Source organism: Parasteatoda tepidariorum, chromosome 10 (genome assembly GCF_043381705.1).
Source record: "Parasteatoda tepidariorum isolate YZ-2023 chromosome 10, CAS_Ptep_4.0, whole genome shotgun sequence".
NCBI classification, from domain to species: Eukaryota; Metazoa; Arthropoda; class Arachnida; order Araneae; family Theridiidae; genus Parasteatoda; species Parasteatoda tepidariorum.
In genome coordinates, this window is record NC_092213.1 from 30,101,229 (window position 1) to 30,129,170 (window position 27,942).

At 28.3% G+C, this 27,942-nt stretch overlaps 1 protein-coding gene across 2 annotated transcripts; it reads right to left on the reverse strand.

Moving 5' to 3' along the window:
- Nucleotides 1-694: 694 nt before the first annotated feature.
- Nucleotides 695-25,999, reverse strand: LOC107446879 (putative pre-mRNA-splicing factor ATP-dependent RNA helicase PRP1). 2 transcript variants are annotated; one of them, XM_016061654.4, is made up of 12 exons: nucleotides 25,743-25,999; nucleotides 23,174-23,341; nucleotides 22,867-23,057; nucleotides 21,199-21,400; nucleotides 19,376-19,552; nucleotides 17,840-18,094; nucleotides 15,963-16,221; nucleotides 13,732-13,923; nucleotides 10,502-10,624; nucleotides 7,270-7,460; nucleotides 5,673-5,842; nucleotides 695-1,024 (listed from the first exon to the last, which is right to left on the reverse strand). In XM_016061654.4, exons 1-12 carry the CDS (start codon nucleotides 25,743-25,745, stop codon nucleotides 904-906), a joined length of 2,052 nt encoding a protein of 683 aa, XP_015917140.2. In that variant the 5' UTR covers nucleotides 25,746-25,999; the 3' UTR covers nucleotides 695-903. The 2 variants fall into 2 exon arrangements, with proteins under 2 accessions (XP_015917140.2, XP_071042212.1); XM_071186111.1 differs by lacking the exon at nucleotides 25,743-25,999 and adding an exon at nucleotides 23,957-24,026.
- Nucleotides 26,000-27,942: the final 1,943 nt, after the last annotated feature.

Genomic DNA, 27,942 nt, shown 5'->3' on the forward strand with positions numbered 1-27,942 from the left:
ATTTTATACTCGTCTGTTGCCATGCGAGACCAGTGGTTTAAGTCCTTGCTTTATAAATAAGATGACCTAACATTACTTATCTACTTTATTTACAATTTTTGAGCTTATGATTGTTTAAAGCACTTTATACGCTAATAAAATTTCGACACCCTGGTCGTTTTTCGTATGACAGCTTCAATAAATTGTCAAGGGTTTATGGGTCAATATTAAAACAGATTTTTCCATGTGTGTTCTTTCAATGTGCAAATAAAAAATTTTAACCAGCACAAATTACTTCTATTTAAAAGGTAATTATTCACCTTTAAAATAGTGGTGATAATAAATTTTCTACATACAAAAAAAAAGGAATATATAGCTTATTTTTTCTTTAATAGTTATGTTCTTGATTAAATTGAACATTTTCTTCAATAAGATAGCATAATTTAAATACATTAAACTGGTTAGCATTTTATAACTTTTTTAAAACAAAAATTACTGATTCTATCAACACCACAGTATCTGTGCCTATCTTGAAACACACTTCATTACAATTACTGTACTTTTGATTATTTGAATAACTAATAAATACTTTACAATCTTCTGCACTTAAAGCAATTTCTTTTGCAGGAAATTTTCTGGGTGAAAAAGGGAGACAACAGGTACGCATTTATAGGTGTAAAACAAAGAAGTCCAATAAAATAAGTATCAAAGAAACTAAATGTGATCTGTTTTTTAATGATAAAACAAAAATGTTCCCATAAGTAATACAAATTCAGAAAAGCATAATTAAATAATGTACAAAAAAAAAAAACACACGTTATGATTCTATATTCTTGCAAATGAGTTCACCATGTGAGTTAATATCAACTCATAACTCACCATGTGAGTTATTATCAACAAAAACAGTTCTTAAGAGACAAAACATTAAAATCCTTCTTGGTAATTTCGAGTTGACATCTTGTTGATAAGGAATTCAAGCTGTCTCTTGGCCTCACAAGATGGGAAGCTATTCACATCATAATACAAGGGTGCTATTTTCAGTAACCTTAAATAGAATGCACACAAGTTAGACGCATGAATTGAAACAAACATGATTAAAATCAAATTCTATTTCTAAGCAACTGTTCTGTAATAAACTCAAATGTTCAGATTGAATTTTGTTAAGTTTGCATGTATAGAGATACAAGAGAATATGCAAACAAAATAAATGTTTCACCACACATTATAAAACAAGGGAACGAAACGTTTGTAAACAAAACATAAATAAATAAAATAAAAATAATTATAAAGTCTTAAAAACTTATTTCGAGCAGACTAAAAAAAAATAATTCTTCGCATAGCAAAAGCAACTTGTGTTAATTACATTACTTTCAAAAGACGTGGAAGGAATTTTTAGTAACATTACAAGTTTTTTACAAATTGATGTGCTCGACTTTTTTTAAATTAAAGACTGATTAACAATATTAATATAAAAATTAAAATAAATCAATATAAAAATTAAAATGATAATTGTATTACAAAGAATCTGATAAGTCTACTTAAAAATTCCTTAAGGAAATAGGAGCTCTCAAATACAAGAAAATATGTTTCTTTACTGTACTGAAAAATGTTTCTCCTGCACAAAAATACAATTTCCACATTAATTATGTATTTATAGATTTAAAAATACAGTTACTAATTTTTGCCACCGCTTTTTGGAAGATTCTAGGTAAGCTTCTGCAAATATTTGACTTTAAGAATAAAAAAAAAACATTTTACTGTGTGTATAAAACACTAATTTTTTCAGGTCATTAAACAAGACAGTTTTAAATGTGCTAAAATGTTACTTAAAACCTTCCATCAAAAGAGTTTTTCGAAGACTTTCTGCGAGAAAAATAAAGGAGCCACAGTTAAAGTGTCTTGCACTTAAGCTAGAATTTTAAACCAACTTTTCTTAAAAAATCAAGTTGGTTTTAAAATGGAGCAATAAATTGTATCTTTTCTAAAAAATGCCTTGTAACCTTTTCAATAATAAAAAATTAGATCACAAACACTTTTTGTAATCACATGGTTTTTCTTCATTTTGAAGTTTTGCGCCATTTTCAAAATAAGCATAGAGGGCACTGGCTGAAGGTAGGCTAAACTTAATTTTTAAACTAAAATTTAATTTTTATTATTTAAAAAAAATATATTTTTTAAGAGAAAAAGCATATACATTAATTATAAAAGTTATATACATTATTTTCATCAAAAATTTAACCAATACTTTTCGCGCTTTTTGAGAGGCAGTCTTCTATCACATCATCAAAATCAATTTCCTGTAAGACATCATATTCAATGCTCGTAATTGACAAATGACTCAATCTTTCTTGAGTCATACTATTTCTTAACTCATTTTCGTCTGGAGAATGAATGTTTGCTACTACAATTAGTAATCATGAGTGACAAAAAAATTCAAAATGAAATGTCAATGTTTGGAAATGTATCTTTGATATTGTTTTCTACTATTTTATGCATGCCATTTATGCCTAATTGTTCTAACTTATTCTCCTGGGCCAAATAATGCTTGATTTTTTTAAATTAATTTTTTTTTATATAAATTTTGAATATATGTGCATACGTTATTTGCAATTTTAAATGTTTTTTTGCGAACTTTTTTCTCAATTTTTTTTCTTTTTACGTTATATTTTGCTTTGCTGCTCAAAATCTACAAGATATAGAAACATGAAATTATGAAGGTGTGTAGAAAATAGGAGCCAGAAAGAATGCATGAAAATACAATTTTATTAGTTTTATTTTTTTTATAATCGCGTTGAAAAACTGACTAAATTTTGAGTTTACAAATACCAACTACGTAGCCTTGTAATTTTAAAACCAACCCAGAAGACAAGGGAACTCCTGGATCAGTATTCAAGTTCTCATAATAATTCAATGCCCAGAGGTATGGAATTGTTATGAAAACTTGGTGGAGTTTGTAAACCCTGACAGATTTAACATGCACCAGTCACCATTTTATATTTGGGTATTATTTGGCCGGCTGAATTGGAACTCCCATTCTCACGAATACGAGTCCATAGCCCTACCAACCAAGCTATCACAGCCAAATTATTAGTTTATTTTATAACAGTCATTGAATAGCCCACCCGATTTCGAGTTTACGAATACTAATGTTCAACTCCGTAGCCTTGTAATTTTGAACCCAATCCAGCAGACAAAAGAACTCCAGGATCAAGTATTGGAAGTTGGAAGAAATTTTTGCCTTCGTGGAGGATGTTTTGAGGGAACTAGCCCGCATTTGAGTTGCATGGAGAGGAAAACCACGAAATCCTCCGGTTTGTCTGATAGCAAGGGGACTCTAACCCATAATCCGTCTACCACTGAAGATATTTTACGTCAGCACAGTGGTCGGTATAAGCCGGGTGTGGAATTCATATCGACTAGCCATCACTGGGATTCGAACTCGGTGCACCTCATTCGGAGGAGAATGCTCTATCCCTTGAGTCCATCTTCTTTCAGTAATAACTCTGCGGGATGTACCAGTTTTCCAATTTTATTGATTTGCCTAAATCTAGTCATCTTCAAAATGTAAATGGCAATTTAATCATAATTTTTGCAGGAAAAAAATATAAATAAACCGTTTTTCCTCTTTATCTGCAATGCTTAATGAGAAGCAACCACAAGGGTTACTAAGCAAAATGAACAGGAGGCGGAGCCTCCTAGTTTTCTTTAATTAATTGTAAAATTATTAGTTTTTAACTTGCATACTTTAAAAAAAATAAGAAAAACATTTTTCAATATTAAGAAATAATAATTAATATCTGTCATCAGGTTGAATAGAACCCACGATCTCACAGTTTTGTGTTAGATTTCATAATCATCAGCCCCAAATATACACATCTGCCTTAAGTATTTTTTTTTTAAATTTCTTTTTAAAAATTTAATAAACTAAGTCATTTGGATACTTGACATTCTTGATTTCATTGAAAATTTTCAGATAAGTTTCTTAAGTAAAACTTTTAAACACGTTTTTTTTCTTCAATTTTGCGAAAAAAAATTTTTTTTTTTAAAATTTAACATATTTCATATTTAGGGGAAACATGTAAAATTTGGTCATATATGAGGTTTAAAATTTTTTTCCCTGATGTTTAAACATTTGTTTAACTGATGATCATTTGATTTCAATGCTCTATTAAACAAAATCATATGTTGTTTCTGTCTATTAGCAGTAAGTAAAATTAAAATAAAATCACATTTGTTACCCAATTTCATACAGAATAGACTAAATCAAGAATTTTGGCAGACCGGCCTGTCAAAGAGTGCACTGAATAGTGGCCCGCCATTTAAATAAAAAAACAAGAAATCACAAAATATTTAAAATAAAAAAAATATATTTCTCTCCATATAGCTCAAATTACTGAATCAACCTTAATATTCATTTTAACAATGTTGCTTCAGATTTGATACTTTTCATCAGTAAATAACTATTAGACTTGATGTTTCTTTAAATAAAATTATCATATTTTTTGCACACTTACTAATTGCTTTGTTGGTTCCTTAAATACTCATCCTTCAGAACAAAGTGCGTCAAAATACCCTTTAGTAAGAAGGTTTAACCCAGTTTTTTAGCTTTTAAAAAATTGACAAAGTTTCTAAGTTAATTACGTTAAAAAATGTGTAAATAAAAAACTGCTCAAACCTTCCATGTTTTCCCTAACCACAACCAAAGTTGATTTAAAACATTTGCTTATCTCCAAAGGTGAAAAATTCATATCTTCTTAATATCCTACGAAAATTTGATTTAGAAATTCCTAGTTTCACGAATTCATGCACGATTAATTTGGAAAATAACAAAATAAAATCAATTACAATAATAAAGTAAATTAAACAATTAGGCTAGTTGTAGCATTTAGGATGATTAAAGGGAAAAAAAAGCTTTTATAATAAATTAGAAAAAATATCTAAATTTTGTAAGAAAGAAAAATTAGAATTGAACGAGTCCCAATTTAACGATAATTAATGTGACAAACGGAAATCTCAAGACAGAGTGACCCATGGAAATACTAACAAGACCCTCCCCCTATTTACAGCCCTAGAAATTTTTTGTTCCAAGCAATTTATGATCAGAAATCAGACAAAAGGGTGATTCTGTGGATGTCTGATATTTTTGAAGTTAGGAAAAAAGAGCCCAAGGTGATATAAAGAAGCCACAGCGTAAAGTGAGGAGGCTATTTAACAACATTGTGGGTGGTAGGTACGAAAGTGGGGATATTTTCATCAGTGGAAAGAGCGTTTTATTGCTCTTTTGGTTAGAAAAGTGAAGAGTAACAATTATTTTACATTTGTAAACACTTCGATTAGATTTTGAAAAGCGTCCGACAGTGCAAAAAAATATGTATTATGGGCTTCAGAGGGCCCCAGCTCCGAATAAAACTTTGAAGAAAGAAAGAAAAAAGTGAGATTAAGTTATAAATAATAAATGAGTTAGAATTTAAAAAAGAAAAAACAATTATTTCAATGAGAATTTAGACTTTTCGGGGGCCCCATCAGAACTCGGGGCCCATCCTTAAAAACGGCTCTGTGAGTAACAGTTGCAAACGCAAAGCAGTTATGAAAATAGCATATTATTCCCTAAAGTGCGTAATTTCATATAAGAACAGACTTAGAAAAATCATATTGATTCTTTTCAATTCAAAATCATATTGAAAGACACGTACCATTCTGGTTTAACATCTGTGACAGTTTGAATGTAGTTTTTGGTTGTCAAGTCGAATTCATTATATACAACCCATTCAGGTTTGTGATCTAGACAAGTGGATGGGTGAAGCTGAACTATTTGATTATCTTTGATTGTAAGGTAATGGCCAGCACTTTCAAGGTGAGCAACCTGGAAAAAAAAAATAAACCCATTAACATATAACTATTTACGCATGACATCAGGGATGTACAACTTAGCAGGGTTGATTGTATTCCGGGTGTGCCCCGAAATTCTGAGTTTTACTTATTATTCTTCCGGGTAGAATAACTAAAAGCAAGGCATGTGATTTTTCGGAGAATATCGCAGAATTCCGTGAATCTCAAGACCATTGGTTAGTGGACGAATAAAAAACTTATAATCGGATGAAATTTTGAAACGTTTTCAAAATCCTGTCAATGAGACATTTAAATATTATTCTTTTGATCTGGCAGATTTTTAGCTATTTCGAATATTTGGAGCTGCACCAGAATATGCTAATATCTCGATTCTTATTCAAACAATTTTAATACCCATTGTCGATATTCGCACATACATGCTTGTTACAAATTGCGATCCGTATTCTATTCATGCGATTTAAAATCAAACATCGCGATTTGTACTTAGTACTTGTTTTTAAAACCTAATATCGCAATTCGTTTTCATGTGCGTTTAAAATTCGATTTTGCGATTCGTATTTACGCGGTTGTAATAGATCGATTTTTGTATTCATACGTAATTTAAAAACTATGTATGCGATCTAAAAACCACGCAGCATGATTCATATTTACGAGATTTAAAAATTTAATAACGAACGCAATTTGTATTTTTGCATTTTTAAATTTCAATGTCGTGATTCATATTCACGCGATTTTAAAATCCAATATTGTGATTCTTGTAAGAAGTTTTTTTCTTAAGTTAGTTACTGAAAAGATGTGATATTCTTCATTAGAAGGTAATTTAATTATAGACGTTAGTTAAAAAAATTATGTTAAATTTGAAACATGTATTGGCATATAAATTTTTTTTGCACTTTTCAGGGTTTTTTACTTTGAGTCACAATTATCCCTGACCTATGGCCCAAAAGTGGCAGTGACAAACAAAAAAAAAACAAAACAAATGCGTAAATATGAATCACAAAATTGGATTTTAAAAACTTTCGAATCGTATCTCGATTTAGGATTTTAAACTCGCATAAAAGCGAATCACTCTATTTGGTTTAAAACTCTTAAATAAATTCGCGATATTGGATTTTTAAATCACTAGAATAGGAATTGAGATTTTTAAATCGTATGAACACGAATCGAATCGTGAAATTCGAGTAAAAATCACATGCCCTACTTTTAGATTTTAGACCCGGAAGAACGATGCAAAACGCCCGGAATACAATCACCTCTGCCCTAGAATAAAGAATGAAACTGCTATTAATATGCAAAATATAACTATATTTCTTAACAATCATCAAAGTTCTTAAATTGCAATTTGTATTGGTTGAAAAATTTCTGAAATGACATAACTAAGAAACACTGATAACTAAGTCATCAACCAAAGAGTAGGAAATTATCAATTGAGATACTAACTTGCATGAAGAAGCCAGCAACCAGTGCTTTTCTAATATTAATGTAATAATCTTTGCTGCTGAATTCAGTAGATGTTTTTTTCAGACTGAATCTATCCATAATTTTAGATAATTGTTGACGGACAATATCAGCACTTTTCAACGATCGATAATTGATGAAGTTGTCGTGGCACCATTGAGGATCCTCACGGTCTGAATTATTAAAAATACAGAATTAAAGCTAATATATAAAAGTGAAATCTATTAAATAAACACTTCTTTATTAAAAAATATATACAGTTAAAATATTTTAGGATAGATAAAACACAAGCAGCTTTAATAGTTTTCAATTTAGGAACATTTACATAGTGTATATATATATTTTTTACAACACAATTACGTTTCAATTTTTAACAAAATTAAAAAAAAAATTAAATAGGGAATTAAATTTTCATAAATTATCAAAATAAACTACTTTAATGAAACTTTGGATTAAATTAAAAAATATATAACAGAATAACCACAAACTAGTAAATGATAGTAAATTAAATAAAAGTAAATTTGAACCATATTGATATGAAATTATTAGTGAATAGTACAGTAATTTTTTTTAAATGTAATTAAGTATTATCTTTTTCTTAAAATTAAAATTTCAAAAATAAAATAGACTTATTTCAGTAGTTGGTAGGTCTAAAACTTTCAAACTAAAAACTTAAAATAAAACTATGGAAAAATGCATTAGTAAATAATTTACATATAGCTGTAATATTATTCTTTTCATTACCTTGGTCCACATATGCGAACCTTTTCTTTTTGGCTTCTAAAAACAAGCTAAATAAAATTTATAGTTTTACCTTCACTGAAACATTCATGGACGCTTAAGCTTTGTGTGGATTGCAATCGATGCAAAACATCTAATTCATCAGGGTAGAATCCCAAACATTCATGGACGTTTAAGCTTTGTGTGGATTGCAATAGACGCAAAACATCTAATTCATCAGGGTAGAATCCCAAACATTCATGGACGTTTAAGCTTTGTGTGGATTGCAATAGATGCAAAACATCTAAATCATCAGGGTAGAATCCCAAACATTCATGGACGTTTAAGCTTTGTGTGGATTGCAATAGATGCAAAACATCTAATTCTTCAGGGTAGAATCCCAAACATTCATGGACGTTTAAGCTTTGTGTGGATTGCAATCGATGCAAAACATCGAACTCATCAGGGTAGAATCCCACTTAAACAGAAGTGATTTTTTAAAAAAAAAATGAAGCTAAATTTATGGGATTGAAAACTTGAGTAATTTTAAATTATATAATTTTGTTATTCTGCAAATATTTTTCTTTTGACTTAGTAGTTCTGTGATCCGTATGAATCTTAAATTTATATTTACTTAATATTTAAAATTAATACACTCAAGCAAATGCAGGTCCATGCATGTGTACCTTGGTACATATAGTGAAAATGACAACATAGCATTCTGATATCTCAAAATATTATGAGTATTTAAGTTCATATCTATTTAGGAATATTTTTATACATATTTTAATTACATAAAAAATTAAATCAATTGTTTTATATTAAGGTACATACATACATTTAATAACTTTTTATGTTTTTTTTTCTTCCATAATTTTAAAATTTTACCTTTAAGTAATAAATATTTTTCATAATTAAAGTTAAATCATTTTTAGTAATTACTTAATTTGTGTGGTTTGCATTATTAAAATAGTTTAGAAACTGAGATTTAATGCAGTATTGCATTGTACTTGCATTGTTGTTACTACATAACTAAATAAATTAAAATCATTTGTAATTAAAATAATAAAATAGCTTTTGTACTGAAAATCCAAATTAATAGAGAAATGGTACTAGCCCAGAGAGTGGAAAAAACGTTAAAATAAATAAATAAATAATATTATTATTGTTAAATAAATAATATTATTATTGTTAAATAAATAATATTAGTATTGTTAATTAATATTGAAAATAATTAGTAATTGAAGTAAAATAATAAACTATGTACTACAAAACAAATTATTGTAGAAATTGTACTAATTCGTTGAAAAGAGCCTTGGAAATTGAAAAAAAACTATTATTAACGTCAATGATGCTGAATTTTGTAAGTAGACACTACTGACATTATAAAAATTGACACAGTTTTAATATGTAGCAAACATAAATAATACATAGGTATAAAATATTTTGAGTAAATTTGGTGCGCATTACAGCTGCATCAATACTGTACATTTTTGTGATAGATACTGAAGAAATAGGTTTTTAGGTCTCCTTGAAGATACAAGAACAGGAGGAAGTGACTTGATTGTGGTGAAGTTTAAGTATCATGAGTTGCCTAAAGCAACAGCATGATGTCGGATGATACTGAATGCACTTTATTTTGGTGGAAAGAATGACTAAATATGTGCTTTGCTTAATTTAATTACCTAAAGCAATCAAGAAAGGCAACAAATAGCAAATAAAATAATTGAAATTGTTTTAGCTTTATAAATTGAAAAACTTGGTGGAAAAAGCAAGTAAGTGATATTTTCAGAATAGTCAGAATATCATAGTCGTAATTTAGAATAATACAACTTATAACAATTTGTAATTTTAAGAACGTATAATAGAACTATTTTAATCATGCTCATATGAATTATAACACACGCTTCACAATCACGTTTTAACAAATCACAATGTGCGATATAAGAATCTTGGTAATTTGACGTATGACACGATTAAACATGTAGATTGCAATAATATGAACTGCCAAGTGTAATTACGCAAATACAAATATAGATGGCTGATTTGCGAACTCTGTTACTATAAATTACAAATTATTATTTTTTAATTTCCTTGTTCTAATTTCAATGTACAGTCATAAACGCATATAAGCTTAATATAAAATGGAGATAAAAAAAGACAAAAATTCATTTAAAAATGTCGAAATAGAAGCCTAAAGTTATTGTTGCACTTTACTCAGTTGGGCTCTGTACCCATTAGAAGAAAAGGTACTCACATCAACTGAGAATAGAAAGGCTAGCGTTCAAATATATTAATGAAAAAAAATCTTTTTACACTTTCTAACACCCATTTATACTTCCATAAACAGGCACATTTTAACTATACATATTTTCCGGAGAAAAAAAAGCTAAAAAACCATCAATTTTTTAGGCCGTTGTATGCATTTCTGGCTTAACACTATAATGTTTATTGCATATAAAAATAAATAAATACAATAAAAGAGAAGACTTACTCAGCTTGAAGGCGTGATAAACATTTAGAAGAGTCAGGTGGTCTCCATCGATATGTGCAAATCTCATCTTAGCATCATCCGCAGCTTTCTTTGCTTCATTGGGTCTCACAAAGCACTGTGGAACTAAACAGTGTTGGGTGGGGGGGCCGCACAAAATACAAAAAGGAGCAGCCCCACATCCACTAAACTTAATGTGTATGCAAAGCAATACGCACATATCCTAAACAAGAACACTTGTTTAAGGTTTCTAGAAAAAGATGTCTCAAATAAATACACCTTTTTCAAGCAAACATCACTATAAAACTAAGTACTTTATCTTGAATTAACTTTTATAGGAACCCATTTTTGAGTAAGAGGGTAAAAATATTTAAAAAAATTAAAACATAATGTACGGCATGTAAAATTATCCCAAAGAAAAATTTGTGGTCAGATCTTTTAGTAATGATTCAGAAATAAACTTAAAACTTTTTAAAACGAATTTCCTAATAACAAATCATGATAATCAGTTAAGATAATTTTTCTAAACTATAAAATAAATGTATACTTATAGTACACCTTTTTTAAAAAAATATTTTAACTTCCTTAACTTTTATTGTTTTAACCTTCATTTCTCAAAGAAAACTCTTAAGCTTAACCACAATTTTATATTAAATATTAATACAATAAACTAATAAAATATAATAAGTTTATAATGTAAAAAAAAAAGCTGTGGCATTTTTGATTTTCAACTATCTTAAATAACAAAAAATTAAATGAACAGTACACATTCGATTTTAAAAAAAATTAACATAATAAATACTAAAACATATGAACATTTGTAAATTTAACAAATTATTTTATTAATAAAATGCTTTGTTTGGGAAAAACTAGATTTTTAAATATCTTCAACCCAGTGGAAAATAAATCAGAAGTTTAAAATAATTTTTTTTAAACATTGAGTTATTATATTTGTAATAATAATTGATAAAAAGATTTTTTTTAACAAAGAGAAAGATGCGAACAATTAAAACTTTAAATGTAAATCAAATATGTTGAACAGAAAATGTTTTAATTTTTTTTTATTTAACAATCAACGTTTATGAAACTTTTGAGATATAACTTGTCATCTAATTATAAATGTTAAAAAAAAAATATATTAATATACAAGATCCCTGATAGTACACACAAACATGCGTAAAATATCACTTTTAAGTATGAAAATAATTTTGTTATTAGTTTTTAAAATAACTGTTTGAAACATTTATTTAACAATCCTATAAAGAGATGATGATAAAAATTTTTTTAAAAAAATGAGCTATTTCACAAAACTCAGAAAGCAAAAAATTAATTAATAAACTTTATTATAATTTTATTAATTTATTAACACACTTTTATTGCAAAAGTGAAGAAAAAAAAACTTTTTTTTCATAATAAAAAGTAACATTTAAAACATATTAAAATGGAAATTATTTACAGAATATGGAAACTATAAAGCACATTTAAAAAACTGATGTCTAAACTGATGTAAAAACTGACAAAGCGATATCTAGGACTTTATGATGAGAGCTCTTTATAGAATACTTTAGAGGCTAGACCATTCACAAGTTACTGATGTGGGTTGCAAGTCACAACTAGCTTTAACGATGATGCGTAATTAAAACCTTTTAAAAACATTAAAATTTCAAAAAACAAAAGAACTAGGAAAACATTAAATTCTTGGTAAATAACAAAAATAATTTCGTTTTAACCGGAAACATAGCTATTTAGTTTATATGTAAAACAGGAAAAATATGCAGAATCTTTTAAAACACTAAATAAGCTAGCCACTCAAATTTAATATTTAAAGGTGAGGTAAAAACTGGTAGTTTAGGCCTAAAAAATAGATTGTTGTGAGGATATCTTCACCCAGAAGGCCTTGACTCACCTTGAGTTGTCAAACCAAATGCGATGACAATGAAAGGTAAGATATATTGTAAATAAATATTTGGATTGTATAATATATATGTTTCATTGTGTTAAACAAATGTAGCAATTTCCATAGTTGGAAGGGGCAATTAATAACTTTAAATTGAAAATTAAAATATTTACATTCTTATAAAATGTAAAAAGGGGGGTAAACAAAATATTTGTCAAAAAGTATTTAGAATAAGTAACTGAGAAAAAAATGAATAAAAAGGAGAAAATTTTAGAGCAATCGTAATCTACTGCTGTCATATTATTTTTTGTGTTTATTTGGTCAATCCTCACAAGAAACCAGAATTATAAACTACAGCTCACGAGCACTGTTTTTCAATTATTTAGAAAAGAACAGCTAAAAGTTTACTATGTAAGTTATTAAATATTAACCTTTTGGTTGATACAACAATTACTGGCTTTACCATGCTAAGCACCATAAGCAGAGATTAAGTAACTTGCCATTAGTTTTTAAATTACAAATTTGCGGTGTTGAAAATGAGCAATATAAGTGCAATTCCTCACTTTGTGATTCCACCTTGCACTGGTGAGTCGATCCCAGTGAGCTACGACTCACCCATGTCGGACAGGGAACTAGTGAGGCACCTGTAGATACTTGGACTAAAAAAAATCAGGACAAATCTAACTTACTANAAAGGAGAATTTCGAAACGAATTTTTGGACCAATTAAAGTAAATAATACACAACGGAGAATATGAAACAATAGCGAATTGACCATTTAATGAAACTAAAAAATATAATTTGTTTCATTAAATCCAGGCCTTAGGCTTGACTGGGGAGCAATGAAAGATTAAATGATAGAATTCTAAGAAAACTTTTAAAATACTAAGTAGAGAACAAAAGGCAGAACAAAAAAGAGATGGTTGAATGATACAACAAAAGATTTAACCACCTTGAAAAAACTGGAAGTTGAATGCCAAAAATAGGAAAATTTGGAACATTGATTGGCAGGAAGAGGATCACGGCAGGCTGTAGTGCTGTACAAGTAAGCATTATAAAATAAATCTAATAATACTACAAAAAAATTGTAAATATGACTAGTATCTAGATAAATTGCAGATAGAAATTTTTACATAACTTTTGCAAGCGTCATAGTCCATCATAGATAGCATTTTCGCCATTAATACACACTGACATCAACAATTCAATGGATTCATAGTTTCTATACTAAAAACTCAACAATTTATATTGAAATTAATAAATAAAAAGATTAAAAATCAACACAATACATTTAAAAATAATAAAAATTTTATTTTCTAAAAAAAATTCCATAATACCTGATAACATAGCAGTAATTGAAAGAATTTCATTGGAACAGTTAAAGTCACATGATGAGATAAGCATTTTAGCCAGTTGTGGATCTAATGGAAACTCAGCCATTACTGCTCCCAGATCTGTAATATCTCCCTCATCGTTTAAGCTTTGTAAGTAGTTCAACAGCTCTAATGCCCTCATTAGTGTTTCAGGAGCTAAAAATTAAAGTAAAAGTTCATTCCCATTACAGTGCAATTCAATCAATTTTAAAAGTTACTTAATGCAAGTACCAGAAGTAAATAAGACATATATTTTTAAACATGGGACATATTTTACATGCCAGTACATCACATCATATCCATAAAGATAGAATATAAGTAGAAAATACCCTCTGTAAGATAATTCTTGTCTTCCAGAGTGAGATCATGTGACTGGAGGATGAATTGAGAGATATTTTCAACCTTCAGTTTCTCCTTATCATTCCCAATGGACTAAAATCATCACGGAAATTTTAAACTTAAAATATAGTGGCGTACTGTGCTGCACTTGCATACTTGCCAAAAAACAGGCAACAGTAAAAAATGAAGCTTAATAGAAATTAATGAAGCTTAATAGAAATAAATTGAAAAGTAGGATTACATAACAAATCAAATAAATACATCACAAGTTTGCAATGTTATTAAAATAATAAACAAATTATCTTTAATTTGCTTAAATTTCCGTCATGTTTAGTTATTTGGTACATAATAAAAATACATCTCAATCATTTCAATTTTAGAAACAAATATTTATCAAATAACTAAGACTTATCAAGTCAACTAAAATTACTATCATAGTAATGCTACTCTATTTAAAATAAAATTATATAATAACCACAAATTAACTATTAGAGAGATGGCGGAGGGCTTGAACATTGCCTATGGATCCATCCAAGACATTTTGGTTAATGATTTAGGTTTCCGTCGTGTAGCAGCAAAGTTGGAGCCAAAAGACCTTAATTTCATGCAAAAAAGAGACNTATCATAGTAATGCTACTCTATTTAAAATAAAATTATATAATAACCGCAAATTAACTATTAGAGAGATGGCGGAGGGCTTGAACATTGCCTATGGATCCGTCCAAGACATTTTGGTTAATGATTTAGGTTTCCGTCGTGTAGCAGCAAACTTGGAGCCAAAAGACCTCAATTTCATGCAAAAAAGAGACTGTGTTGAAGTCGCAAAAGACATGATTTGCGAGGTTGAATCCGATCCCACATTCATCAAAAGGATCATTACTGGAGACGAGACGTGGGTTTATGAGTATGACATGCAATCCAGACATCAGGCAAATGAATGGCGTTCATCAAAGTAAAAATCGCAGGAAGGATGGATGGACATACAGAATATAATTTTTTTTTCGAGGATTGGATCAAGCACTGGCATAAGTGTGTTGCAGTTGATGGGGATTATTTTGAAGGGGACAATATAGATTTAGATGAATAAACTTGTATTTTTAATTTTCTGAATAAATTCCGGGAACTTTTTGATCAAGGTGGTATTTTATAGATAAGTTAATTTATCGATTTTTGGAATTACAATTGCTTTAATTACTATATAAAAACTTTAGGCATGTTCTTTTTTTCTTCTTTACAACATTATATGAATCACAATCACTAAATTTTATACATTCTGAAATCCAAATCTATTCTTTTAAATCTATGTTGCAAGTAAATATAAATGGACACAAACTCCTGCAACTTCAAAAAATGTGTAAACTTCGGCAACTTCAAAAAATTATTTATTTTTTTTTAAAATGTAGTTTCTTTTTGAAAATATATAAAACTTTATTAGATGACAATTTTATTAAAATAAGTTTTAACAAAGGTAACAATTCAACCAAGGTAGTTCAAGGTTTTGATAACTTTAAAATTATGAAGTTTAATAGGAAAAAACTAGATATTTAACTTCAATTACAAATATGGACACTTTTTTGTTAGTGTAAATTATGCAAAACATTCATTTTTTGTGTGGAAAGAAAATTGAATTTTATTCCACATTAAAAAACAAAATTACCTTTTTCCTGATCCAAAATGCTTAATTGATTGCAGTCAGATTGATTCAATGGAACATGTGTGTTTAACTTAAAATTGTAACACTTACCAAAAACTAACTTCACAATCATTATATGAAATATATTAATATAACACAACTAAAAATACTTAAATATGCACTTCACAAATATTCTCAGATTTTTAATAAAAAAAGTACTAACCAGGAGGGTCCATAAAACAGAAATGTTCCAAATCATCAATGCCAAGCTTCTTTAATTGCAGAACAACAGTTCCGAGATTAGAACGCACGATTTCAGGTTCGGTTTGCTCTGGCATTTCAGTCTTGTATGCTTTTTCAGTGTATAAACGAAAGCATTTCCCAGGCCTAGTTCTACCGGCTCTTCCAGCACGTTGCTGAGCACTAGCTTTACTAACAGGAGATACTAACAAAGATTCTACTCTGATCCTAGGATCATACACCTGTGAAAAAAATATATAAACATACATCAACAAAAGTTCAAATTTTTCAAAAGCAAGAACTAATTTTTAGGAGCCAGTGCATCATAATTTTCCAAATATGGAAACCCAAATAATCAACCTTCTTTCGGTGGAACCCTAACTTTTTGAAAAAAGTAGGTATATGAAGACAATTGAGTAAGCATTAACCAAGAACGACTATTTTATTATGAAAATACTAATCTACCTGCTGTGTAAGTGGCCCTTCACTGAAAAAAGTTGTGCACCCCTAAAATAAATGAATAAAATAGTTTCTGTTAATATGCTCTAACACTTAAAATGGTTATCAGGGAAACATATCTTCATTAATGAATTTAATTATTTTATTGTAATTAGAAAGGTGTGAATATAAATACTTATGCAATTTTTTTTCATAAATGCATATAATTAATATTTTTTCAATATGTTAATAGAAGAATTTTATTTTTTTCATTGGCAATTTTTAAATAATTTTATAAAGACACCTGAAATATTAAGTAAATAATGAACAACTGAATGATCTAAACATAATTATAAGCTAGAAATGTTATTTTTTTTTTTTTTAAAAAAGCACAAACTTTTGACACCCCTTTAACTCTATGCATGGAATCCTGTGGAACATTATTTGAGAATCATTGCGTTTTAGAATGGGAAGTAGAATAATTGCTTTTTGTCTTATTGAAATTACAAAAAAAATTTTTTTTTTCTAAAAAATAATTAAAGTGCTTAGATCTAGGACATAAAACACGCATGTAATTATGCATGCTTATTAAATCCTACTATATTCCAGCACAATACTAAATGTCCTTCAGTTATTGTAAACAAATACCTGCCATTTGCTTAAATGTTATGTTCAGAAAAAAAAATTCATAGCCCTAATAAAATATTTAAATTTTCATGTTTGTAAAAGAAAAAAAAAATGATATATATATATGTAATACAAGAGTTAAATACTTTTGTATTAATAAAAGAACTAAAACTCTTTCGTTTTCATAAAATGTCTTTGTTAAAGAATAAGCGTAGAGAGATTCTATTTTGGNATTACTTATCCTAGTTTGAAATGTGTTTATCTCAGTTAAATAGTGATTCAAGCTAAAATTATTATGGTTTCGACAAACCTGAAATTTTATCAAGTTTATAATCACCTCAACATTTCATTTAATATAAATAAATGCATTTCATTTCTAAATTTTATATTCGATATAGTTTTTAATGTAGGGAAAATTCACGGCCGCCAACGACTCTTTTTCACTCTCATGTAAGAACTATATTGATCTTTGAGTACTGTACAATACTTAAATCAATTAGCTTGGAAGTGCATGTCATTTAAAATATCTAGCTAAATACAACACTGATAACAGGGTTGGAGCCCTGTTATTACATATATATATATATATATTATTTGCTGTTTTAGCTTTGTAGAGGTATTCGGGGGGCCGGGATTAAAAAATTAATAGAAATTATGAAATATCTATGGCTGAATTTTATTGCAGTTTACAAGCCAAAACACACAATATACCATTGTATATTAAGACATTCCTAATGCTTATAACAAGGAATATATTTCAAACATAAAAAAAATTAGAACTAAAAATAAGCATACCTTTTGTTTTACAAATCCAGGATCAATCACAAAAACTACACCATCAATTGTTAAAGATGTTTCTGCTATATTGGTTGACACCACAACTTTCCTCCCAATTGCACCATTAGGTTTATTTGGAGGAGGAGGTTCAAAAATTTTCTGTTGCAATTTTGGTTGTAATGTGGAGTACAGTGGAATACATTTCAATTCTCCAATTTCAGGACCCAATGTATCAAGTTCTCTTTTGATTCTCTTGCACGCTTCTTCAATTTCCTAACATATACAAATTGTATCGATTTCAGAAATAGAATTACATGAATTCTCAGGAAATAGGCAATTACAACAAAATTATAGATCACCTTAATAATGAAAACAAAAAATTATACAAATGTTCTTAAGGTATCCGACAATTAGAATGCATAGGGCATGTACAGAAAAGAGTTGGTTCCTGCTTGAGAAAGTTAAAAAAAACTATCAAAGGATTAGGTGGTAAAGGTAGATTGACCGAAAAGTTTATTGATATGGGCCAAAATTATTATGGTATTGCTATTTGTAGCAATGTTGGCAATCTACCTGTCATGCAAGCTGCAGTTATTATAGCGTTTTACCACTGTTGCTCCACCGATGAAAAACCTATGCATGCACAATGCCTAACTGGTGCAAATATCAGAAAGCCAAACATGAGGGAAAACAATATTTCCACCGTACAAAAGGCTTACCCACTGCAACCTTAAACAAAACTAGGACTTACTGGGACTTGTGCGATAAGAAATTCTTGCAAAAATGTTTGCATGGGAAAACCCAAAATGCTAATGAGAATTTTAAGCTACTTTTTTGTTGCAAATAAAAAAATTTTAGCAGGTGAAAAAAATATTCTGTATTGCATCTTTACAAAATTATTATTTTTTTTTATTGAAAAAGAAACTTAAAATATGTGTCATCTGGGGTTGATCTAGGTCTTATTTTTTGGTGCCCATCTTTGAGAAAAATGAAAATAATTTTTTGGAAAATTTCTTAATGAAAAATATTTAGTTATAGCAATCACTATTTTTATTTATTTATTTTGATCTATTTCTTTGTTAAAAGCAAAACATTAATTTGCATATAGCAGTTTATTAGTGATGTAACTAATCATCATGTATTTATTTGGATTAATAATCCAATAAATTCAATTTTAACAACTGATATTGATAGATATATCATATCTGCTATTAATTTCAGAGAAACTATACGAAACAAAAGGATCATAGATATTTGTACTGACATAGTTAGGTTTATTTTTTAATTAAAAAAACCTTAGAATTGTTTATTCTTATTGGTACTTTAGTAAGTTATAACAAATTCTTCAATTCCCAAGTTTGCTGTATATCGTTTAAAGGTTTTATATTACTAAAAATCTCAACATTTCACTCCTATCCAAAACTGAATTACATAACAAATACAGATTTTCTGTTTATTTAGCCAATGCTTCAGAACAAAACAGACTTGATATCAATCATAACAGTCTCGAAATATATCAGAACTACTAGCATATCATAAAATAAAAAAAACTACCTCTTGGTCAGTTAAAAATAGTAAAATATCCCCTTCTATTTCTTCACACCTATGAATTTGAATTACAGTTCGAATAGAGGCTTCAAGATAATCTTGTTCAGGCTCTGGGGTATAGAAGATTTCAACAGGATGTGTTCTTCCAGGAACAGTCATTAATGGTGCATGATCAAAATAATTCTAAAATATTAAGTAAAAAAATATTTAAAACAAACTTACAGTGAAAAAAATTAATATAACAACATAGTAAATTATAGCTAATAAAAATGACTTTTACTTTTTAATTAACATCAACATAAAAACAATTTAGAACTGTAAAACTCAATTGAAGTCTACTTTAAGTCAACTAACACTTTTCTTTTTATGATTCAACTACATAGAGAGAAAAACAAAGACAGGACAACTGGATTTATAACATTAAACCATAAAAATAATTTAATGCATAGTTCTAAAACAGAATTTTGCAAATAAATAAATGGAACAAAACGTAAAGGAACATAATAAATTGCGGTTTTTTTTAGAGAAAAATAATGGAGAGTATTAAAATACTGTCCCTAATCAACTTGCATAGAAAATTTTGGCCGTAAATCAAAATTGTATACTTAAATGTATACAAAATAAACCTATTAAACCGAAACAAAAACTTTGGACAAAACATCTTTACGTACCGTATATTCCGGCGCATAACGCGCCCCGGCGTATAACGCGCACCCGTAATTTCCAATGACTTTTTTTAAATTTTAAGATACATTCTTCGTACAACGCGCACGAAAATTTGGATTGTACATGTGCAATATCTCGTCTTTCAAGATTGTAAATAAAAAGTATTTTTCCCTATCTTTTGCAAAAATAAAAGAACTGAATTTGACATGTATGTGAGGGTAGAATTGAAAGAGCAATAATGTGATTCTGGATGGACAAAAAAGGTGTTAAATTGTGGGTAAAAAACATCTGGCAAATCCGTCCTGGTTGCGTAAGAAAACCAGAAAGCCTTTTAGAGTGGGACATGTTTAGGTCCTACCTTACAGATAATACAAAATTTTTTTTTAATTATAATACAAAAGAATTTTAATAATTGTAATTGATAACGGAAGACGAATATAATGAACTATTTATGTAATAACGAAAATCAATGAAGTATATAGGTAAAGGTATGTTATTTCTTTAAAATAAAAGTATTTTTCTATATTTAAATTTTTTTAATCTATAATTTTTTATATTCGGCGTATACCGTACACCTGTAAATTCCAATTTTATTTTTTGCATTAAAAGTGCGCGTTATACACCAGAATATACGGTACATAAAATTTTGCAAGATTTAAGTTCAAAAGAAGAAGGAAAAAAAATATTTGCAGTAACCAATTATGATTCCACCAATAAATTAAGATTAGATTCACAACCTGTTATCAGTTTACTCAACAAAAACTATTTGCATTAAACTTCTCAAGCAGGATGGCAACAAAAATCATTGATACCTGGTATTTAAAGCGAAGCTTTAATAATTTATAAGTTATCCAACCAACTAATTTTTACCTTTGTGAAAAAATGTACTTTTATTGGACAAAGTCTATCATAATTTTTAGAAAAATGCCAGTTTTTAGGATAAGACTGGACATTTTTTTTTTTTTTAAATTTTCATTTAGAGTAATTTTGTGGTAAAATATCTGCTTTTGCTCCAGTTCTAGTAAAGGCAATTGACAATTTTAAACCAAAATACATTTTTTTTTTTGTAGAGCAACAATCATATTTGAAGCCAGTTAGTTGGGAGGTCTGTAAAACAGTTTAAAAAAATCACTCTTTAAAATAAAAGACACCAAGATCCAAACCTGAAATTTTCCAACATCAAGAGTTGCACCAATGACAACTATTTTCAGATCTTTACGCCTAGACACAACCTGTTTCAAAACACCCATTAAAATATCAGTAGCCAATGTACGTTCATGAGCTTCGTCAAGAAGTACAACTCCATAAGCTTCAAAAAGAGGATCACTCATGGCTTCACGGAGCAACATACCATCAGTCATGTATCTGAAAAATTAGTAAGGGTTTAATTTAAAAAGCATAAATTATCTCTCCAGCTAAGAGAAAAAAGAGTAAACAATTTAGAATAATGTTTTGAAAATTCAAGCCTATGGGAAGATACCCCAATGGATAAACTAAACAAACGTTATCAAAAGCAAACAGCATAATAATAAGAATAAAATCATTATTTAAATATTAATATCATCACATTGGTGGTACAGGTACCATAACTAGACTTTATAGATAAAAAAATACTTTAAACTATAACTACAGTAGAACACCGAAATTCCAAAAACAGACAATCTGATACTTTGAAATCTTTCTCCAAAATTATAAATGAGAAGATTCTTTAAAAAATATTTATAACATAACTAAGAAAAAGCAAAAAATTTGTGAATAATACAATAGAAAGACAAAAAAGGGATTCTACTTAAGCTGAAGAATATACAAAATTTAACAAATAAATCCACTCAAACTTCTCAGTTATTGTAGATAATTAAAACATAATTCCATGACCTTTTAAAGTATGATATAGTTTAAATAAGAAAGTAACACTGATTTGAGCTGCAATACAACATTAAAAATGCTATCATTCAAGTGATTGAACCATAATTCAGAAGAATATGAACAGCAATAAAGTATTGCTTTATGTTTGTATTTTGTTTACCATGTGAATAAGACTCACAATATACTGTCGATTTGAAAGCGATCAGCTAGTAACACACTTTTCTTTCATATTTGAAAAAATACAGCTTTGACGCATTAAAAAAATTATGGGTAAAATCCAGGTGCATTGGAAAATAAAGATTTAATACAGTGAAAATTTAGGATAATTCAGATTTTTTTGTATTCAGAACAGGTAAGATATAAAAAAGTTCAGAGTAACGTGCTCTACTATACTTATTACAATGGCTACAATTATTTGTTAAGTTTGTATTTATATGTTATTTTAAATGTTAAATTGAAAACTAGATTAAGATTCTTTTCACACGAGGTATTTCTGAGTTAAGAGTTGCTATAATTTTGAAACTTTTATCCTAATAGTAACTTTAACATTTGAAAATGTCAATTGTAACATTAGATATTACATCTTAATGGGTAGTCACTTTTATACACATACAAATATATAAGTTTTCAGCGAATTCTCTTCAAAAGCAATTATAACCTTTATAGAATACATTAAAAATTTTATGATTTTGAAAATCAATCAGTTGGGTAAAAGAAATCTCCAGATGATAGAACAATATACAACATATAAAACTTCCTTAAATTTTGAAAATAAATTTCAATTTGGCATTTTCACTACAAAATCTTCTCAATTCAAATCTAGATTTAAATCTTCCATTACAAAAGACCAAACAGAAAATTTACACAAATCATGACAATCTTAAATTTAAATATACATGAAGTTTTCAGTAAAGTAAAAAGACAATTAGAAACTTAGATAAAAAATGGAACATTAAAATACATACTTCAATATTGTTTTCATAGATGAACTATCTTCAAATCGAATGCTATAGCCTACTTCTTGTCCTAGCGTGACATCCATTTCTTCAGCAACTCTAGCAGCTACACTCATTGCTGCCATTCTTCTAGGTTGGGTACACGCCACACCCTTTCTTAAACCTTGTTCACGCAGCCATTCTACACACCATTGTGGAATCTGAAGTAATGTAAATATTTTAATTAATATTATAAACAAAATGTAGAAAATGTTTTTTTAAAGAAAAGATAACAGCTAAAATAAAAGTTTTGTTTCCAAAATTAAAAATAATCTACCTGTGTTGTTTTCCCAGATCCAGTTTCTCCCATAAGTACCATAATTTGATTATTCGTCAACATCTCAAAAAATTTTGGTTTATATTCCCACACAGGTAAAGTAATTCGTTTTTTAAGCAACTCATAGTAGTGCCCAGTGTGAGGTAGGCCATTAAACTGATTTATAGACTGAAAAAAATAAAAATATATTAATAGTAATGCATATTTTTTTAAATTAATACATAAAATAATTCCAAACAATTAACTATATTCTGTTAATGAGCCTAAAGTTGATGAAAAAAATTTAGTTTTCACAGGAAGTAAACTAATTAAATCTTTAGTCAAAAAGACAGTGTGAAATTCCTCAATATAGGACAAATTATAATTGCCTCCAACAGGGAAGAGATTGGCCGAAAGGCAAAAAAGCTGAATTCTAAGCAAGTAATTCATATGCACGTATAATCGTTTAATAATACATTCCAGACAATTTCAGATAATAAATAATTATGATATAAAATTAATTGCATACTACTTTATTAGTATATGAATAATTACATTGATACTTAACATTTAGCAAAAAGTAAAATAACCCATTGAAAAAATAGTGCTAGAACTTTTATTTTTCTTCAGTTCACACAAAGGAGACAATTATTACTTGAGAATCCTGCCTACTTCAGCACATTAAATTACTAAAAACATACATAAACATTCAATTTTTTTTTTTAATAAACACTTATGTGATTTATAGCAAAAATAACAGTAACATGATTTTTTAAATTATTTAGAAAAAAAATAAACTATTACAATTAGAATCACGTATGTTCATATTAAAATTTAATCTAGCTAAGGCCTTGTGAAAGTAATCAATACTTGTGAAGTAGAAACATTTAGTAACTCCTTATCATATAGAAATTGCTGTTTAGATCATTATTTTTCATTTGATAAGAATTTTGCTTTTTATAGCATAAATAACAGGAGCATTATTTTTTAAATTATTTACAAAAGAAAATAAACTTTTAGAAATTAAATGCACAAATTCATTAAGTACAATCTTTATAAGCTGCAATTTTTTTAAACATTGCTTTAATAGTTAAAGAATTGATTCTCTTTTGTTTTTTCATTTGAGATCCCTGTGTTTGTGTTGGAATAGGTTCTAAATATGCACAGGCATGCTTTACAGCTGATTTCCCATTAGAAGTGTTTGATAATTTTAAGTTTTTTTCAGTATCTGGTGAAACTTTTGCCATATCCTCTGAAATGTCTGCAAGAATTTGATTATCTTTACAGTCATTTTTGTGTACATATTTTTTGTGTGTTTGAGTCTGTCCTTTAGCAGCATTTGCACATAATTTTTTTACCGCCTCCTTTTACAACGCTTTTTCTTTTAGCATATTTATTCTGTTTTCTTTTTCTTCCTTCTTGGCAGGCTTTGCAATGAGAGTTCAAATTTTGAACAAGATTTTTATCAACTGGATCTTGCAAAAAAATCCTTCTTGGCGAAATAAGTTAACGAGGATTGTTTAACAACTAAAAGATGATACTTGATTGGAAAAGTGAAATAATTTCTAACCCCACCTGTTACATTGGTTGCAATTCTTTATAAATGGCAAGACTTTTTTTTTCTAAAGCCGATTAATACGACTACTCAGTGGCCATTATAGAAACTCGTTTAATAATACTAACACTGAACTTGTTGCATTAATTAAGTTTAAATCTTAGTACATTTCGAAATTATATTTTTTTTGATAATTATTAATGACCTCTCAACCAGAAGATTAAATACTTAGGTAAGTGTTAAATACTTTATTAATAAAATTTTTTTAAAAAATGAAAAAAACAGTGCAGAAGTAATTAGTGGTTGATCCCTATTTATAATTACTATGTAAAAATTCTGTAATTAATTATCGATTTTTTGAAAAAAAAATCATTGTATTCAATTGTTTTTTAAACCACGTGAACTCAAAATCAAAGAATGTGTGAATCAAAGAATTTTTGTATAAGATAACATTTTGTACAAGATAATAGTAAAAATAAATGACCCCTCAATTTCTATGATTCAATTTTAAGAAATTGCAAAGCTGTCTACTTTTTTTTAAAAAAGGCTCATAAACCTCAAAAATTCTGAAACAAAGAAATTCTGTAAGTTAGACCTAACAGTCTTGAGGAATTAGTGGACGGTCCCTCAATTTAACATAGAACTTCAAAAATTTTTTAAAATTATAAAATCGAATAAAAATAAGAGACACTAAAATTAATGATATAGAGAACAAAAAAAAAATTGTACAAAACAAATATTTCTTATAAATTGTTAAAGTAAATAAATAAATGATCCTTCCTTTTTTATGTTTAAATTTCAGTAATTTTGATTAAGAAATTGATTAGTTATCTACGTTTCTTTTTCTTTTTTTTCAAAAATGGCTCATAAACCACAAAAATTCTGAAACATACAAAATCTATAAGTTAGATCAAACTGTTTTGAAGAATTAGTGGACGGTCCCTGAATTCGACACAGAACTTTCACGATTTTTTAAAATTGTTAAATCAATATTAAATATAAGAGACACAAAAATTTCAAAGACTTTTTACATACCATGAAAACTCGTTGACTTCGTGCTAGTGAAAAATCAAAATAATAAAATTAATATTTGATAAAAGTATAATAATCAAATATTGAGCTTGTTGGAAAAAAATTACGAGATTTTGCAAACAAACTTTAAAAATACGTATTTATTTCTTTTCCCGCCCTTATCACCGTTATTAAGAGAGATAAGAGTTAATGGGAAAATTCCCAAGTTCATATAGCCTCAAATTATTTGTTTCAACACTTGATAAGGGATCGCCTCTTTCTGCTTTTTTTTTCTTTTCCAGATTAATTTATTTGCTTATCATGCTCCGTAGTAGTTTGGTTTTCTTAGAAATTTATGTTATTCCAAGTAGATATAATCTTAAGATAATCAATTTCAGGTTAAAAGGAAATAGGAAAAGAAGAAAAAAAACAGCTTAAATATGAGTAGATAATGATTTATAAAATTATGTTCTTTTATTTCAATTAAAAATAAAATCTATTAAAAATGCACTTAATAAATACTATTCTACTTAACTTTGCTTAAAGATTCAAACCGATTACCATACAATCAAGTGTTTCTTAAACACTTGATTGTACACTGAAAGAAAGTGATAAAATAAACTTTGAATATTAAGTGTTGAAAGAATTGGACCAGGATGTGAATTAAAATAAAGGTTTATGCTTCAACACAACAGTTTTATTTTATTTTTAAATCTATCTTGCATTTAAATCCTAATCGAATTTGATAACATACCGAAGTTCTCTTGAGCCATGTCATATGTCATTATAGAGCACGACGAAATAAGCTTTACCACTTGTGTTTAATTTTCTGATAACTTCTTGGACGGAAACACCATCCACTTTCTTTTCTAACCAATCCCATCTCCACGGATTTTTTATATTTTGAACACATTTATTTTCTCAGAATGAGAAATTATGTCCGTTCTAACAGTCGCCATTGTGGTTAATTTTAATATATTAAAAATTCAATTTAAATATTAGATTAATCTATATGAACATTAAAATTTCTTTAAAAAAATAAATATGGTTTATAAATCCTTTTCTAAATATCTTAATCCCTTTCTAAAAGCTAGCTAAAACTAAAGTAGAATTGAAATGAACTTATGCACAAGCTCAAACAGGAGAAAAATAAATTACGCGATTTTCTTTTTTGTTGGGCAAGTTATAGGGTGAAATTCTTGACAACAGATAGAATCTTTTTTGACCTCCTCTCCTCTACTGTTTTGAAGTACTTCGGGCTGGTCCTGGTATAGCAGAAGTTTCAGCAATCGTACATCATGGGCAGTACGAATTTTGATTGATGAATTGGAAGCAGGGGCAGGGCGTAACCTCCGAGAAGCCAGGGCTGCAAAAACCCGTTTTTCCAGAAAAACCCAACCTGGGTGGGATTTTCATGTTTTATTGGGGTTTTTATTCAAAAGAGAGGGCAGGGATAGGTACCTTATTTTAAAAAAGCTTATATTAATATTAGTACTTATGTTTTTTTATGAATTGACTTAATATATATGTAATTAAAGTGTAATTAATAGAAATAAATTGGTGCAAAAGCTGTAGGGGTGGGAGTTACCAGTTATTGCACATTTCACCTGAAATTCTGTCAGTTGTGCTTGAGCAGTAGATAAAATACTGTACCAGATACTTGATGGTTTTCTACTTAATGCTTAGCTTGTTACTAAATTTTGTTTGATCATTGTGCTTTCATACATAATTTAAATTCTAAAAATGTCTAATGGAGGTGGTAGAAGAAGTGCTCCAGAATGTTGGGAGATAACTAAATTGAACTTTGAGAATAAAAGGAAATGTTTATGCAATCACTGTAAAACAGAAATAAGTGCAAAAATTGAAAGAATTAGAGCTCATCTAAACAAGTGTTTAAAAAGATCTCTGGGCAATCCTAAGAATACACTTGCCCTATAGCTGCTGAGCCTACAAGTGAAATACATACTCCACCTGAAACTGAAGGGGGTGAATTTAGTAGAGTTTAGCGACAATGCATGACGTAAGCACAACAGATAGTAAAAAAAATAAAATAATAATTTGGATTTAAAAGTTGCCAAGTTCTTTCATGTAAATAATATTATTTTCAATGTTGCCACGACTATGGAATTTAAAGAAATCGTGTCAGCTATGAGACCAGGTTATTCTGGCCCTACTCGCCCTGATTTAGGAGGGAAACTGTTAGATGAAGTACATGAGAATATAA